The 15,222-nt window shown below is 40.8% G+C and overlaps 1 protein-coding gene across 8 annotated transcripts in view; it reads right to left on the bottom strand.

Moving 5' to 3' along the window:
* LOC103181539 (transcriptional activator GLI3) overlaps window positions 1–15,222 on the bottom strand; it is a 219,517-nt gene that overhangs the window by 14,502 nt on the left and 189,793 nt on the right. For all 8 annotated transcript variants that reach the window (XM_042331867.1, XM_007898098.2, XM_007898100.2 and 5 more), the window contains one exon: window positions 1,825–1,974. In XM_042331867.1, coding sequence (XP_042187801.1) covers window positions 1,825–1,974 — 150 coding nt within the window. The remainder of the gene's footprint in view (window positions 1–1,824; window positions 1,975–15,222) is intronic.

Here is a 15,222-nt window from a genome sequence, read left to right as displayed (position 1 = left end):
TCACCGATAAATAACCTTAGCAACTAGGGTTCACTCAAAATGGTACGTAGGTCTGTAAGGATATGAATACAGTATAGTGTACAAATGTAACTGCAGAAGTGGATTTGCAGTATGTGAAAAAGACAGTAAAAATGTTAACCACACACAATAAAATCACCTGTCAAGTTTGGTTCACTGCTTTTGTGAAGTTCAAAACTATAGTTTTTTTAATCATTCAATAAAAATCCATTTAACAACGCATTATATTTCAGGCTCAATGTCAAGATTCAATGTCTTAATGTCTGGGTTCAGAATTCTAAGACACTGTGATGAATAATGGCATTGCTTGGAAAATGCTTTTATTCAAGTGCTACCTTTGTCATTAATCTGCTAACGTTATTTACATGGACAGAAATACAATATTTTGCCCTCAAGCATAAAAATAACTTTTCAGTAGTTCATTAAATGCAGATCATTACTGGCACTTTCAACACTACTAAGAGCTAAGCAACTTTATCGGGAATGTTCCAAGACTAGAGCCTATGTTAAATGTCAGTTGTGGCAATGTTTATCAGAACCTGCAGAGACACACTTGAAACTTGCAGTGCATGCAACATTTGTGCTGTATATTCAGCTGTTCCGCCTGCAATATTGACATGAGTGATGGGAGGCAGGAAGGAAGGGAGGGAGACATCTAACTCCAGCCCAACTGATGTGATACATTTCATGAACCTCAAATTTTCACTCACTATTCCCAACATCTGATTAGACAGAATTTTCAATTGATAAGAGTAGTAATAGAATGTCAGTCCCAATAAAGTTTTTCTTCACACAAACTACCTAACCTAATCCCATTTTTTGCTTGCTCCTCTGTAACCCTCTGTTGATATTCCATTTTTTACTCAGATGATTTTAATTGTGATCTTGTTAGAATGGAGGATTATCTTAATTTTTTATTTCATCTGTGTTGCAGGTCAGAGACTCAGGTGGGAAAACATATTTAGAATGTGGGTTTTGAATAATTTACAGAAGGAAAAAAGCAGCTGTTGACCCGAATCATGTTTACAGCTACATTTGCTCAGTACAAGTAGCAGAGTGAGAAATGTCTTAGAAATAAGTGCTGTTGTTGTCCTTTCTCCATTAATCATTTCTTTTTACGTGGTCCGAAATAAGTTAGAGATGCACAGAATGAGACAAGACCATTCACCCTCCGAAGAAGCAAGAAACTAATCATCTCTGGAATTAGCCAAGGCAGACGCACAATGTTAACACATCACTACTAAATTGGTAGAATAAAACTCTTCAGAAATAAAATAGCTTTCAAAATTCAGAGGAGAAGAACATGTGTTTTCTTGTTAGTCACAACGCAAAGGTTTTAAATAGTGAAAGCTTATTGCTGCTGTTGGCGAATTGGTAACAAGGGGGGCATGAGATCAGGATTATCATTTGGAAGAGTCAAGGGGGTAAAAGACTAGAATAAATATTTGAAAAGGGTTTATTTGAACACTGAATACTCTTCCACAAGTGACCAGAGAAGCTAAGACCATAAGAACATTTTAAAGAGAACTAGATTAGTATTGGAAGAGAAACAGTATAAAAAGGTATGGGGTAAGAATGGAGATTTGGGATTAGAGTAGACAGCTAAATAGGATGAGCTAACACCAATGTAGGCTCAATGACCAAATGACCTTCTGCTGAGTTGTGATTTATATGATTCTATTATATCTTTTTACTGTGGAACTTGCCTTATAAAGGATACACATTTTCAATCACTTTGCTCTTGGCAACAGGATACATCCTCTCAGTGACTTATACACTGCAGTGTATTTGATGAACAGGACTTACAGTGCACTTGTGTGGCTTTTCCCCAGTGTGTCGCCTCATGTGCACCACAAGCATGTACTGGGCTTTAAATGGCTTCTGTTCTCGAGAGCAATCCTGCCACCGGCAAACAAACTCCTTCTTCTCGCCATGGATGTGGTCGTTATTGATATGCTGTGCGAGGAAACAAACAGAAACGTTAAATGCCTGGTACATTTCCTTACCTCAAAGGAAAGATCTCGTCAGGAAACAAAAATGATATTAGTTACACGCTTTTTTTTATTGTTTGTTATATATCGGCTGCAGCAATCGCCTACACAGTCACTACACTTTACAGTAAAGCAAGTTATTTCTTATCTATCTATCTGTTTCTTTCCGTCTGTCTCTCTTCTCTCTCATTATTTCTAGCTGTTTCTGTTTCTCTCTTTTTTACAAACAAATAATAAGTTTGGTCACTCAATCCACGACTGTTTGTGGGACATTGCTGTGCACAATTATCTGCCGGGTTTCGCCCATAAAATATACAGTTAGTTCACTTTACAGTATATTCTGTGCGGCGCTTGAGACGTCTCAAAGATAAGGTGCTATATCAACTGCAAATATTATTATATTATTATTAATAATGGATCCTATACACAATTAAATTGAGTCTAAGAGGATGATATTTATAAAACACCATTTTTCGGCCATTCTTGATAGAAAATTCACCATTTAAAAAACAAACCTTGATTTCCAAGCCATTTGAAACGTTCAATTTTGCAAAACCAAAAGATTCATTTTGATTTTAGATGTTTGAAAGCTCATTGCATCAAGTTTCATTCAATTAAAAAATTTGTAGAGAGGAAATCCACCTGGGTCTAGATTTACTCTGTTTATGTTACACTTCAGAGCGTCCAGAATTTGGCAAATTCTCAAATGCAGCCTCGTTGAAGGCTGCTTTCTGTAAATTTCTTTAATAATAATAATATAATAATAATTTAATTCCTGTTAAGCACTTGAAGACATTATGTGAAAGGCGCTATATCAAATGAAAAGATGATTATTATTATGCAATTTGCAGACACTTGGAAAGTTGTCCTCTGCCTGTGTAGAAGTGAGGAATCTCCACTTTCAATTTAAAGAGGAAAGAAAGGTGTTTGTACCCTCATAACATTAATATCGGTTAGGTTCCTCACTGTACAGAATATGGCAGAGGGATGGATACCAGTGCGTTTCATAACCATCCACTATCCTCACTGAACAGCAGCATCACCAGAAGGGACCAGGCTCAGGATCGTGAAGGGCAACTTTAGAAGAGAAACCAGGAAGTCCATTTTCAGACAGAGGGCAACCAAAAGCTGGAATGGTGGTAGTGGTCAAAATGCCAGTCATTTAAGAAACAGCCTAATGCTGCGATGGGAAGGCCTTAATCGGATCGGTATTCTAGGAGAATAAGATCTAATGGGCTGAAGAGGCTTCATTCCAAACCTCTGGTGATCTGAACACTGTCTGCAGTAATAAACAATGCCACACGGGGGCCTGTTAGATTCACTTTTGTGAGCGTAAGAGAAGAAATTGGAAAAATTACAAAGTTGCAGCCTGAACAAATTAACTGCACAGAAGACGCTAAAGCTCTCTTTTCCGATGTATCAGTCTCCTTCAGTTTATACCAAAGGCTCGATGCTTTAGAGCAGAGGTGCTCAAGCTATGGGGTTCACCTCTGTGTGGAGGCGAGGGCACCAGTGGCCTCGCTCCCAACAGTCCTGGGTTTCGCTGGACAGGCCCCGTGTCCCAGCAAAACCGCTGCCCCGACAACCAAATCCTGCGACAACACTTCTTGATTAAGCTTCCGAGTTGCTACCCTACGTGAAGGGCAATACATAACTGCAAGATGATGTTGTTGTTCTCCTAACAGCCAAACCCTGTGAAAATGGTGGGAGTGGGAGTGGGGGTGGTGGGGGTGACAAATTGACTGCTGTGATATGTACTCTTGTTGAACAGAAGTAAGTTTGAACAAAGTCTGCTTTATGAAATTAAATTAGTACCTTTGACACTTGTACTCTTATTATAAATATATTGATGAAAGCCTTTCTACTTTATTATTCGTTTTCAGTTCTTTATGTTGCCTTCGTTAACTGTGGGGAGATTTTTTTCTTAGCTTAGGAAGGCTCACTTAGAGTTTATAGAAATAGGTACTGGACCACACCACAATTGGACAGCTTCCAGAGATAGCAATATTAAACCACAATTACAACTTATTAAAAAGTGTTAAATGGCATTAAGCGGTGAATTACTTTGTTCCAGACATTCCCCATGGCAAACTTTTAATTTAAATGGGGAAAACATTGACTTCCCAACTCTTCCCTCCACAAGCTGCAGATCATCCAGACCCTGCCAGCTCGTATCATCTCCCGCACCAGGCTCCATGGTCCTATCACTCCCACCCTTGCCCGTCTCCACTGGCTCTCCATCCCCCAGAGGATAGAGTTCAAAATCCTCATCCCCGCCTTCAAGGCCCTCCACGGCCTTGTCACTTCCTGTTTCTGTGACCCTTATCAATCTGTCTGCTCCTCCACTCAGCAGGCTCCTTGCAGCCTGCTCCACTTACCCCCCTGGCCCACTACACCATGGGCGGTTTGGCCTTCAGCCTTTCTGCCTCCACCCTTTGGAACTCCAGCCCACAATCCTTTCGCCTCGCACCCTCCCTTGCCTCCTTCAAGGCACGTCTCAAGACCCTCTTCTTCAACCGCCCTTTCAGCCACCCTCCTACCCCTGCCCTCTCTGTCCTCCATCCCTCCTGATCCTAAATCCCTGCTCGGGTCCAAATCCCTGACTGGCCAGCGCTTTGGGACATCCTTCTGACATTAAAGGCGCTATACGAATGTAATTTGATGTTATTGTTGTCTGTACAATGTTAACTTTAATATTGGTTGCCCATGGTACACTACATGAGGCCATGTTCCAATACCATAAAAAATCTTTGCATCTGTTGCAACGTCTTATGTCAAAAAGTCTCAAAGCACAGAACTTTCTGTAAAGTTTAGTTACTGTATTCGTAGGAGAACGTAGCAGCCAATTTGCACACAGCAAAATCCTACAAACAGCCATGAAATACATAACTTTTTTTTCTCTCTGGGGAATAGTTGGGCAGGGCACAGGGAGAAAGTCCTTTCCCCTTTTGACTACGCCTCAAGTTTATATCTCATCCAAACGGTGGCATCTCCAACAATCCAATGCTCCCCCAGCACTGCATCCAAGTGTCAGCCAAGACGATGAACTCAAAATTCTGAAGCTGGCTTGAACTCATAACCTCCTGACTCAGAGGCGAGGCTCTCATTTACCTAGAATAGACTAAATTTCCTACCAGTCATTACTTCATTGTTTAAGTCTGTTGAACAATTTAGAACAGAGTCAAAGGGAGCAAAGAACACTCAAGCTGTGCTTTGTGGTCCAAACAAGAGCAGAAAAGGTTGTAAACCTCCTCTGAATTCTTGAACGGGATTACTATCACCTCATCCTTCCCCTAGCTGCTGTGGTTTCATTATTAGCTTTGTAAAAAGATTTACAACCCAATTCTCCACTGCTGCACTGGAAAACACAGTGTGGCATGTCAGTACACCCCACACTATGATTTCATCACAGTACATTGGGGAGATGACTGAACCAGCGGAAACGCAAAGCACCACAGCTGGAACATTTCAAAAATGGACATATTTCTATCCGGTTTTCAACATTTTAACTGGACCTGACCATTGGTGTGTATGGGATTAAAAGATCTGGCAAAATCTATTAAAATAGCAGGACAGCCTGAATGGCCTTCTCCTAATGCTATGATAAAAAAAAATTGCCATTCGATTCATGCTACTTGTGGTGCTGACCACACAACTGATGAGAGAACATTTTCAGGTCAGCCTGCTCCCAGGATGTTAATTCATATCCCAGGAGTCTTTATTGTGCATCTTCTACATTGCACTCTGCAGAAAACTGTCAATGTATATTTACAAGATTAATCGCAATTTGACCATCTCAGCTATTTCCTGGCCAGGAGAGCTGGGGAGGAGCTCTTACGGATTGGCATGGTACACTTTTGGTTACTGGAGTAAACATCTTATTTTTCAAGCCATTAACTAATTGCAAGAAAAAGTTTTTCATCTCAGAAACGTAATAAAGATATCACTTTTCCTTCACCCACAGAATAAGTTCAATCCTGTTGTTTTGATGAATTTACTTTGATTTACTTTCCAAACTACACTATAAGCAATTATAATCAAAACAAACTTCATTTTGGTATAGCGCCTATAACATCAAAAACATCTCAAAGCACTTCACGGCACTTATTGTAAAGTATGTTTACTGTGTATTTATTAGATGAACGTGGCAGCCAATTTGTGCACAGCAATTTCCCACAAACAGCCATTGAAGTGAATAGCAATTTAACTGGTAGATTGATGTCCAGGACACCAGGAGAAACTCCCTTCTATTTTTGAATAGCTTCATGCGATCTTTAATGTCTACCTGAACAGGCAGACAGGACCTCAGTTAACGTCCCATCTGAACTACTGCACCTCCGACATGCAGCATCCTCCTAGCACTGCATTGACATGTCAGGCTAGATGAGGAACTCAAAATCCTGACATGGGATTAAATCCACAACTTTTTGACTCAGTGTAGAGAGCACTACAAACTGAGTACTGCAATCTATAAGAATATTCATGATCTACTTTGTCCTGAGATCTGAAGTATCATCACGTTCTGTTCCAGTAAAGATTACTTGACCATCTGTAGTAACTGCAAGCAAGATGCACTGATTGATTGCAATTCTGGAACTTGCTGCATTTTCCCCACTTAAATTGTTCCAAGTCTTCTGCAGAATAAGAGATGCCAAACAAAAATCATCAACTTTAACCTTAATTCAGAATTTAGTTGGGAAATGGGTTTATTTAAAATTAAAGTATTCACAAAAATGAGGATTTCTCCTGTTACAACCGAATACTACCCAATACTTTAATAGCACCCAATACTTTAATAATACTCAATACTTTAAGAGGGTATCAACCTTTATTTTGTTATTACTTTGATAATTCAGGCTGAACCACAGTCTGTATCAATTTACACACCAGTAAAATCTGAAGCTTTCTCTTATTTAATTGCATTGAGAAAGTTGGGGAAAGGAAACAAAACATTCTCAATGGCCACATCATCAGAGGCAGCTGGAATAACCCATAACTGAGTAAAGGAGCCTCAGTGGGAAGATGCGAGCTATGGATCCAATACGTCAGCCTTTTCCCTCCATCACCTCTGTTGATTATGGCAACAGAATTACCTTTTAGATATGAGAACTACTTTCAAACTTTACAGTTAGGAAAATAATGATTTAAATACGCTCACTGGGGTAAAGCAAGACATTAAGGGACACAAAATGTGCAGAGCTACATAAAATAATCATTACATTTGATATAGTTCCTTTTGCATTCAGGGCACATCTCAAAGCGCTTCACAAGATACACCACCAAGTGGAGTGACTACGTATTGTGTGGGCAAATGCGGCAGACAATTTCCGCACTGAAATGTCACACAAACAGCCATGAAGTGAGTGATTATATTTGAGGGATTGTTGTCCAGCACACCAGAAGAAACCGTTTTCAAATAGTACGCTGGGATCTTCACAGTTTAATGTCTCATCCAAAGAAAGGCAACTCCACCAATGCAGCCCTGCTCCAGTGCTGCACTGGAGTGTCAGCATAGAAAATATGTCCATCTCAGTTCCAACTCAGGGTTTGAACACACAAACTTCTAACTCAGAGGCTAGAGTGCTACCAACTGCGCCAGGCTGACACACATTGTCAATGAGGTGCTATAGCAGCTTTTCTCAGACAAATCTTAACCTAAAATAATAATAGTAATCCTTGCATTTGATATAGCACCTCATCACATCGTTGTGTCGTCTCACAGTGCTTCACAGAATATATTGTAAAGTGGATTGACTGTGTATTTTGTGGGAAAAACGATGCAACCAGAGTGCACACAGCACTATGGAAAATAAGGATACTTTGACTTTGTTTATTCTAAGATTTACTACAAATTAAGAATGGTTTGTGTTTTTTTTCTAATTCTGCTTCATGATATTCATCATTAAGATTTTGTTTTACATAACTGTCATGTGCAGACAACCACACTAATTCTGAAAGTAAACGTCGTCACTCAAAGGGTTAACATATAAAAGTTTGTCAGCCAAAATTTGATACAAAATAAGGACTGAAATCTATCCCAGATTTGGTTTGTATTCATTGAAATACATATCTGTGTTAGGAATTGCATCCTAATAAGGCCTGAAGTCTATATATTTGGAATCCCAAGAGGGTGTTCCTTCGACTAGCACTGTGATTTACAAACAGCAAAATAAAGGCAATTTTAAGAGCCTTTAAAACAAAGTATTTAACTGTGTGATCGAATTTAAAACAAAATTGTGCTCAGCTACTGCTTTGAAGTTTAAAATAGCTTTAGTAATAACTATCCGTAGATTACATTGGCTATTGGACAATGGAAGAATTACAGAAAAAGTGTTCCAGAATTAATTGCAATGTTAACTAAAGTACAATGATCTCACTAAATTAATTCAGGGACTTTAAATGAGACCAGAATATTAGAAAGAGAAATAATTGAAACACCAAACACAGTTGGTAAATGTATAAAAGAAGCTGGAGGGAAAAGGGAATAGATAATAGACAAAGTGGCATGTGAGTTATTCAATGAAAGTTTATGACACAATTCTCCTGTTCCGCATCTCAGCTTCACTCAATACAGCACCATTATCATCTCAGCCTCACTCAGTACAGATTTTTTTTATGCTCAGCCGGGTATCTATCTGCTTTGGATATTCTTAAACATAATGTTGATCTCCGCATTGGTCAGAGTTCCACCATTTGTATGCCACCTACACATAGAAATTTCCCTGGGTCTGGAATGGAATAAGCATTCTCTCACTGGAAGGGTGCACTCTGATTACCTAATTCTGGAGTATTAGGCTCAAGATGGCAACAGCCAATACTTGGGGACCCCAGAGTGCAAGTTGGAGTACTGCTGGAATCCAACCAGCTAAAACCGCCTAGCTTGCCATTGAGAACACTGTCTGGCAAACTTTCTGCTGCTTTACCATGCAGAACACACGACCCAATGGGGCTTTAGCTTGCAGGGTTAACAGGAGCTGAATGAGAAGAATCCCTACCCTGAGCGACCTACCAAACTGTTCCTCAAAGTCCTGCTAATGGGCCAGGTTGGCTGGGCGGTCTGCAGTATCCTAGAGTACTGTGGACCAGCCTGGCTCGACTCAAAGCCAATTAGAACCCGCTTCTCCCTCAAGGAAGATACAATAAAGCATCTCAGCTTCACTTGATAATGTAACATACTGCCAATTAAAAACAGTCAAAGAAAATACCACACTCATTTTATAAGAAAGGTCAGCTGTCATTTTTAACAGGCATAACATTTACTATCCATTATGAATGCAATTGTTTGAAAATAAATTTACATAATTTGTAAAAAGTACTTAAACTCTATGTAATTTAGATATTTTAGCACTTTTGATTACCAGTCGTGAGATACTACGATAAATAATAAATAAATAATAATCCTTGTATTTGACATAGCGCTTTTTCACGTCTTCTCGACGTCTCAAAGACCTTCACAGAATATACTGTAAAGTGAATTGACAGTATATTTGTGGGTGAAACGATAAATCTGGCTGCCATTTTTCATAGCTCTAGGTTTACCTGCAGAGATCTGTGGGTCTTGAAGGAGTTGCTAACAATTCCTTGAATGAAATGCACATGACCTTCATCCTGCCTGACAATTTGCTACTCACTTTTTCCTTCTCTGAGAGGGAAAGGGGAAGGTAAGCAGGGTCTCCTTGGAGCTGAGCTGGTTCCAAGACAAAATAGTTGGCAATGGAATATTGGAATCAGGTCCACCCTCTGTGAGACTGTCCATAGTCCTGAGCCAGGAGATTCCGCAGTACATCAGTGCAGTGCTGATACCAGTCCAGCCAGCCTGGCTCCTCAGCAAGCCCAGGAGGGACCAACTGTGAGCAGGGATCCTTTCCACTTAGCTCTTGGTAACCACCTAAGCCAAAATGCTAACCGGGGATGGTGGACCTGGCTGGACAAACAACGGGAAGCTTGCCAAACATTACTCCCCATGGCAAGCTGTGCAGTTTGAGCTGGACTCTAGTGTTCAAAAGGCTCTTGTCATCCTGCACCAAATAATCCCTGGAATTAGATAAGCAGGGTGCATCCCCCCACCCCACCCCCAAGCACTGGGTACACTGTTCACCACTCCCCACCCCACCCCACACTCACACACACGTACTGGGGACAGTGTCCATCAATTCCACACACATGGTGATAGGCTTCCACATATATGAAGACACACGATTAACAGAAAAAAAATCACATTTTCATTTGGAGCTCTCAGTCTCTCTTTAGTCTCTTTTCTTGGCTAATTATTTCCCACGTTTCATGGGTTCTCCATGACTGTCTGCCTCAGGCTTTCCAACCCGTTTCAGTGCCTGCCTCCTTCTCCTTCCCATTGCTTAGCATGGGCTTCAACCTTGCTCTGCAGGCAGCATCTTAACTCTCCACTACTTCCCCCCCAAGCATTTCAGCCCTGCCACACAGGGCAAAGCACACAGCACCTTCCGCTACAACACCAGACCACCAATTAACAAAATATGAAGCTTAAGGGAAAATAAACCATTTTAAAGCCGAGGCAACATGAACATCTGTTGATAACTAGAAGGTTTGCTGGCTTAACTATGAATTATACAAAATAAGATTCATATGCAGCCCATACAGCTGGATATTTTATTTTCCATAACTCACCGATTCCTGGTGTGTGTTCTCTAGGTATCTATAAATCAGAGCTCACACACTGAACTACAGTTCAAAGTCAGTGGCGCCATTGCTTCATGGGTTGCATGTGGCTAACAATTCCTCTAACAGCCTTAACAAATGGTTAACTAGTTTTCTCATCATTAAACTTCTGCGAACACAGGCATCATTTCACAGCCTCTGCACTGTAAATGGACTGAGAACCAAAAACTTGGCCAAATGCTATTGGCAGCAGCATTGGGGCACTGACAGAGGAGGCCCTGCTTGTCTGAAGGTTTTCAACACTGTTTCCACAGAGATTCAGTGAGGGATACAATTTGAAGGGTCTATTCAACACTGGAGCCGTTGTAAGAAATGAAGAGCGAGAGAAACGTTAGTCTCCGCAGATGCCAACAGCTATTATTTTAACACAGTTTCACTCTGATAAGGCGACCAAATAGGCTCCAACAGGATTATAATCACCATCAATGAACACATTAATTAAAAATCTGTGTGAAGAAGTGCCCTCTCCATATAAATCATTAGAAAACATTGGGCACTGTCCATTTGAACTTTATTTGTCCAACAAAAGCAATTGTATTCCAAGTATTAAATAGACAGAAAATATATTTTTTAAACAAATCAAAAGGCATGGGTTTGGGAATTCTCAAAGTAAATATCTGGCCTCAGTACAAAGAAAATATCATTCTACGGTGCCAGTGTGCTTTCAGTCCTGCACCATCACCTATTGCAGCCTCTGTGATGAGTAAATCAATCACCAGTGGATAGACGCATTATCCTGAAATGCGCCTTTTTCTAACCTAAGGAATAAGGGTTTTGTTCATAGGGCATTTAGGGGGACAAGACTGGGTTAGAAAAGCATTTAAAGTTTAGTTTGCTGCAAACCATTAAAAGAAACATTTAATTAAAAAAATTCTGAATTATTTGCCAAGTGCAAATCTTCGAGTAAGAATTGCTTTCATTTTAAAGCAGACAGGCTGACAGACACATATCTTGGGCACGCATGTACACACAGCCTACACACATGCGCGCGCACACAGAGTGTTGACGTGTGTGCACACACACCATTTCATAAGTCTCGATATGAGAATAACAAGAAAGGATTACATGCTATTCCAGCACACAAGAGTGTGCTTATATCTATTGGTAGAGTCACATCTACACATATGACAACAGGGTAACGTATCTCTGCCAGGTACTAGAAGGACAAAGTGACTGGAACAAATGACATGAAATATTGTGGAGGTTTTGATGCACGAGCAGGGCTCAGGAAGAAGGATGTCCACTATTGTTTCTGATTATGGATCACATTGTGCCCTAATAACAAGTTTTTATTTAATCAATAATTTTCATGCTGAATAGACAGCCCTTTGCTAGAAAATCGACAAGCAGGTACTGATAGCAGTGTAGAGGGTTATTAATCTTTACCCTGCCAGCTTATCTGCCAACTACTGTAAAAGCACTACAAGATGGATTTCATAGTTTAAAATACCCAGGTATCCCAGCCAATGTGCCGGGGCTATTCTAACAGCTGGGCTGGGGTTTTGTGTATTACAATCACAAAGAGACCTTCATATTAAGCAATTTCACAAATCAGTAGGACCTGGATTACTACTTACCTCTCAATTAAAGGCTAATAAACCAGACTTTTTCTTTGAGATGTCAATCACCGAAGCACTTTGCTTCAAAATTTGGCATCTGTAATTCACCGAAGGCTTTTTCATCACAAACTAAGATACTAAAGGAAGATAAGCAGAATAATCCTCTGCTGATCNAAAAAAATCTGCATTATACCAATTAAAGTCCCTGCCAGGAGCAAAACGAAACGGCACTCAGACTGGAGTGTGGTTTATCTCACCAGAACACAAGGAGGGAAACAGGCGAGAGTGGCCCTTTCATTTTCGGCTGACAACTTTTATCTCACTCCACTGGATATGGGATCTCAGGATTCTGTGGGACAGAGGCCTGGTCTGTGCAGATGGGGCTGATGTATTTGGGTTGCGAATGCATCTGTGTGTGTGTGTGTGTGTGTGATGTGTGGTGTGTGGTATGTGTGCGTGATGTGTATGTGTGTGTGGGGGTGGTGGTGTGTATGTGGGTGGCGGGGAGTGGTGGTGTGTGTGGGGGGTGGGGGTGAGGGTAATGGTGTGTGTGTGTGGGGGGGGGCTGGTGTATGTGTCTGTATATATACATATTGGTGAGCCACAGCCAAGCGGTCGCCTGTCTTTATCTTTCAGTAAACAACAGTAATTAGAAATTGCTTTCCATCATCTTCACCTGAGAGTTAGGAGAGACACTCAACTTCCTCCCCCCACACACAGACAAGCCCCACCAGTAAAAGTTATTTGCTCTTTGGAATTGTACTTTTCCTTGATATTAAAAAAAGGAAAAGCCTTTAATGTATGGATTATTTGGTAAAACTAAGAGAAGTCCTGCTTCAAAGCTTTCCAGCAGGGTAGAACACTTCATATACAAAAAGACAAAGCAAGCTTTTCCATGTGGCAGCAAAATAACTCCAGCAACAACAACAACAAGAAGATTTCATTTATAGAGCGCCTTTCACGTCGAGAGTACGTCCCAAGGCGCTGGACAGTTGGGTCAGGACCCGTGCAGGGGGGAAATGGTGAGGGGAAGGAAGGGAGGGCAAACAAGTTTTCTTGACAAACTGTGCGCGTGTGTGTAGAACAATGTACAGAGGGGCCATGCTGGTTGGATTTGCAGGAACCATTGCTGTGAAGGTTCACACAAGCAGCCTGCTCTGCAGTCGAGAGATGGGGTGCAAACAGCAGCAAGCAACAACAAATTGCATTTATATAGCACCTTTCACATCGGGAGGATGTCCCAAGGCGCAAGACAATGAGGGGTTTGCACCCCAGCTGTGGGTTGGAATGAGAGATGGGTGGAGGGCAAGGGGGCCTGCGAACAGCTTATCATGCCATTGCTGCATCCTGCAGTCACTTCGCAAATGTGTCCATTTGGGCAAGAAACCAAATGAAAACAAAAAAGCATCTTTGAGGATACTAAGAACCAGGGACTCTTTAAACCAAAAAAAATTAATCGGATTTCAGGGTTTACACCATGGTTCAGAGAAATTGTATTAGTCGGCAGTATGGCACTGGACTGGGATAACTTGAAGTGTGGCAATTGAATCTGGGATCAACTTTATGAGGGAAAAGCCACCAGCGTCTGGAACTGTAGGCGATCAAACAAAAACGAACACTACTTTCTGTGCTGTAAAGAGTTTTCTGGACATATGCGTGTATAGAACAATGTACAGAGAGGCCACGCGGGTAAGGCAAGAGAGGTTGGATTTGCAGGAACCATTGCTGTGAAGGTTTACACAAGCAGCCTGCTCTGCAGTCGAGAGATGGGGTGCCAGACTGGGTACAGCCAACTAACAAAGTCTCGATGCTCAGAAATGCCAAGAAAAAGGGAGTTGTTCTCCAAATAAAATCTAATGGATCGAGATTTGTTTGGAATCAGAATAATGACAAATTGTTGCAGTCATCATAAAACAAATATACGAGGAAAGAAAAGCAGTTACATAGTCTATCAAAGCTCTAACGTTGTTACTTCTAAACCCCTTCTTAAATTGACTTTCTTTGGATGCATTAACATAGCCAAACATCGGCTAGGGTGAACTTAATTCCGCAGCTTTCTGCAGACAGACCTTGTATTAATGTCTGGGAGCAACAGCAGTCCCCGCCAGCTGCCCATATGGATTTTTTCAACCGAAATTAAAACACGGACATGACTTTTATTAAAACCTTGAAAACAGTCGGCCCACCGTATAATAATATAAATGCAACAAGTTTCCCCTCTCGCAAGTCTGATGTAAATGAGTCTTGTTCTGGCATGCAATCATAGCAGGAATTCTCATGCTACTATCAATGTTTGTGATTTGCTTAATGGGAGCCACATGTAGCCTCCGTACTACGGTTCAACTACTTTGACATTCCAACAGAGCAGTTTAAAGGGTGCACCACAGAGGGCAAAAATTGTCAAGATTGTTAAAAAAAAACCTTCAGCAAAGACCTTGAAATGTCGTCAGCAACCCCATTCCATGGAAGGATATCAATTATAGATAGTGATGGCTTTAGCAAGCTGCTGGTACTGTCAGGCACTGGATGGACAGCCATGAAGATCCATGAATTTTTCTATTAACTGGGAGAGGGTTTACTTAAGCAGTGTCTAAAAAAAATCTTTGAAAGGAAGATTGTCTTCACTTGGGTGTCTAAGTATATTCAGAAAATACCTTACTCTCTGCTTATACAGTTATTGCACATGTTCTGACTCTCATATATTGAGTGGCATTTCCAATGTATTTGCCACACAAGGCATCACCATTTACACTACTTTTTTTTAGAAAAAAAATTGCAGTTTAACTAGGCAAATACAAATCAAAAGCAAACTCTGCTGTGTTAGCTGTCTGTGATTCTGAAATCATTATGATCTTTGTACTTGATTCTGCACCTTACCATTCCGTCCAGACATCTCAAAGTACTTCACAAGAAATGTTTTTTGTAGGAAAATTCTGATTAACATTTGTGGTCCTGCT

The sequence above is a fragment of the Callorhinchus milii genome, unplaced genomic scaffold, assembly GCF_018977255.1.
Source record: "Callorhinchus milii isolate IMCB2004 unplaced genomic scaffold, IMCB_Cmil_1.0 Scaffold2, whole genome shotgun sequence".
NCBI lineage: Eukaryota > Metazoa > Chordata > Chondrichthyes > Chimaeriformes > Callorhinchidae > Callorhinchus > Callorhinchus milii.
This window is presented reverse-complemented; position numbering and strand designations above follow the sequence as displayed.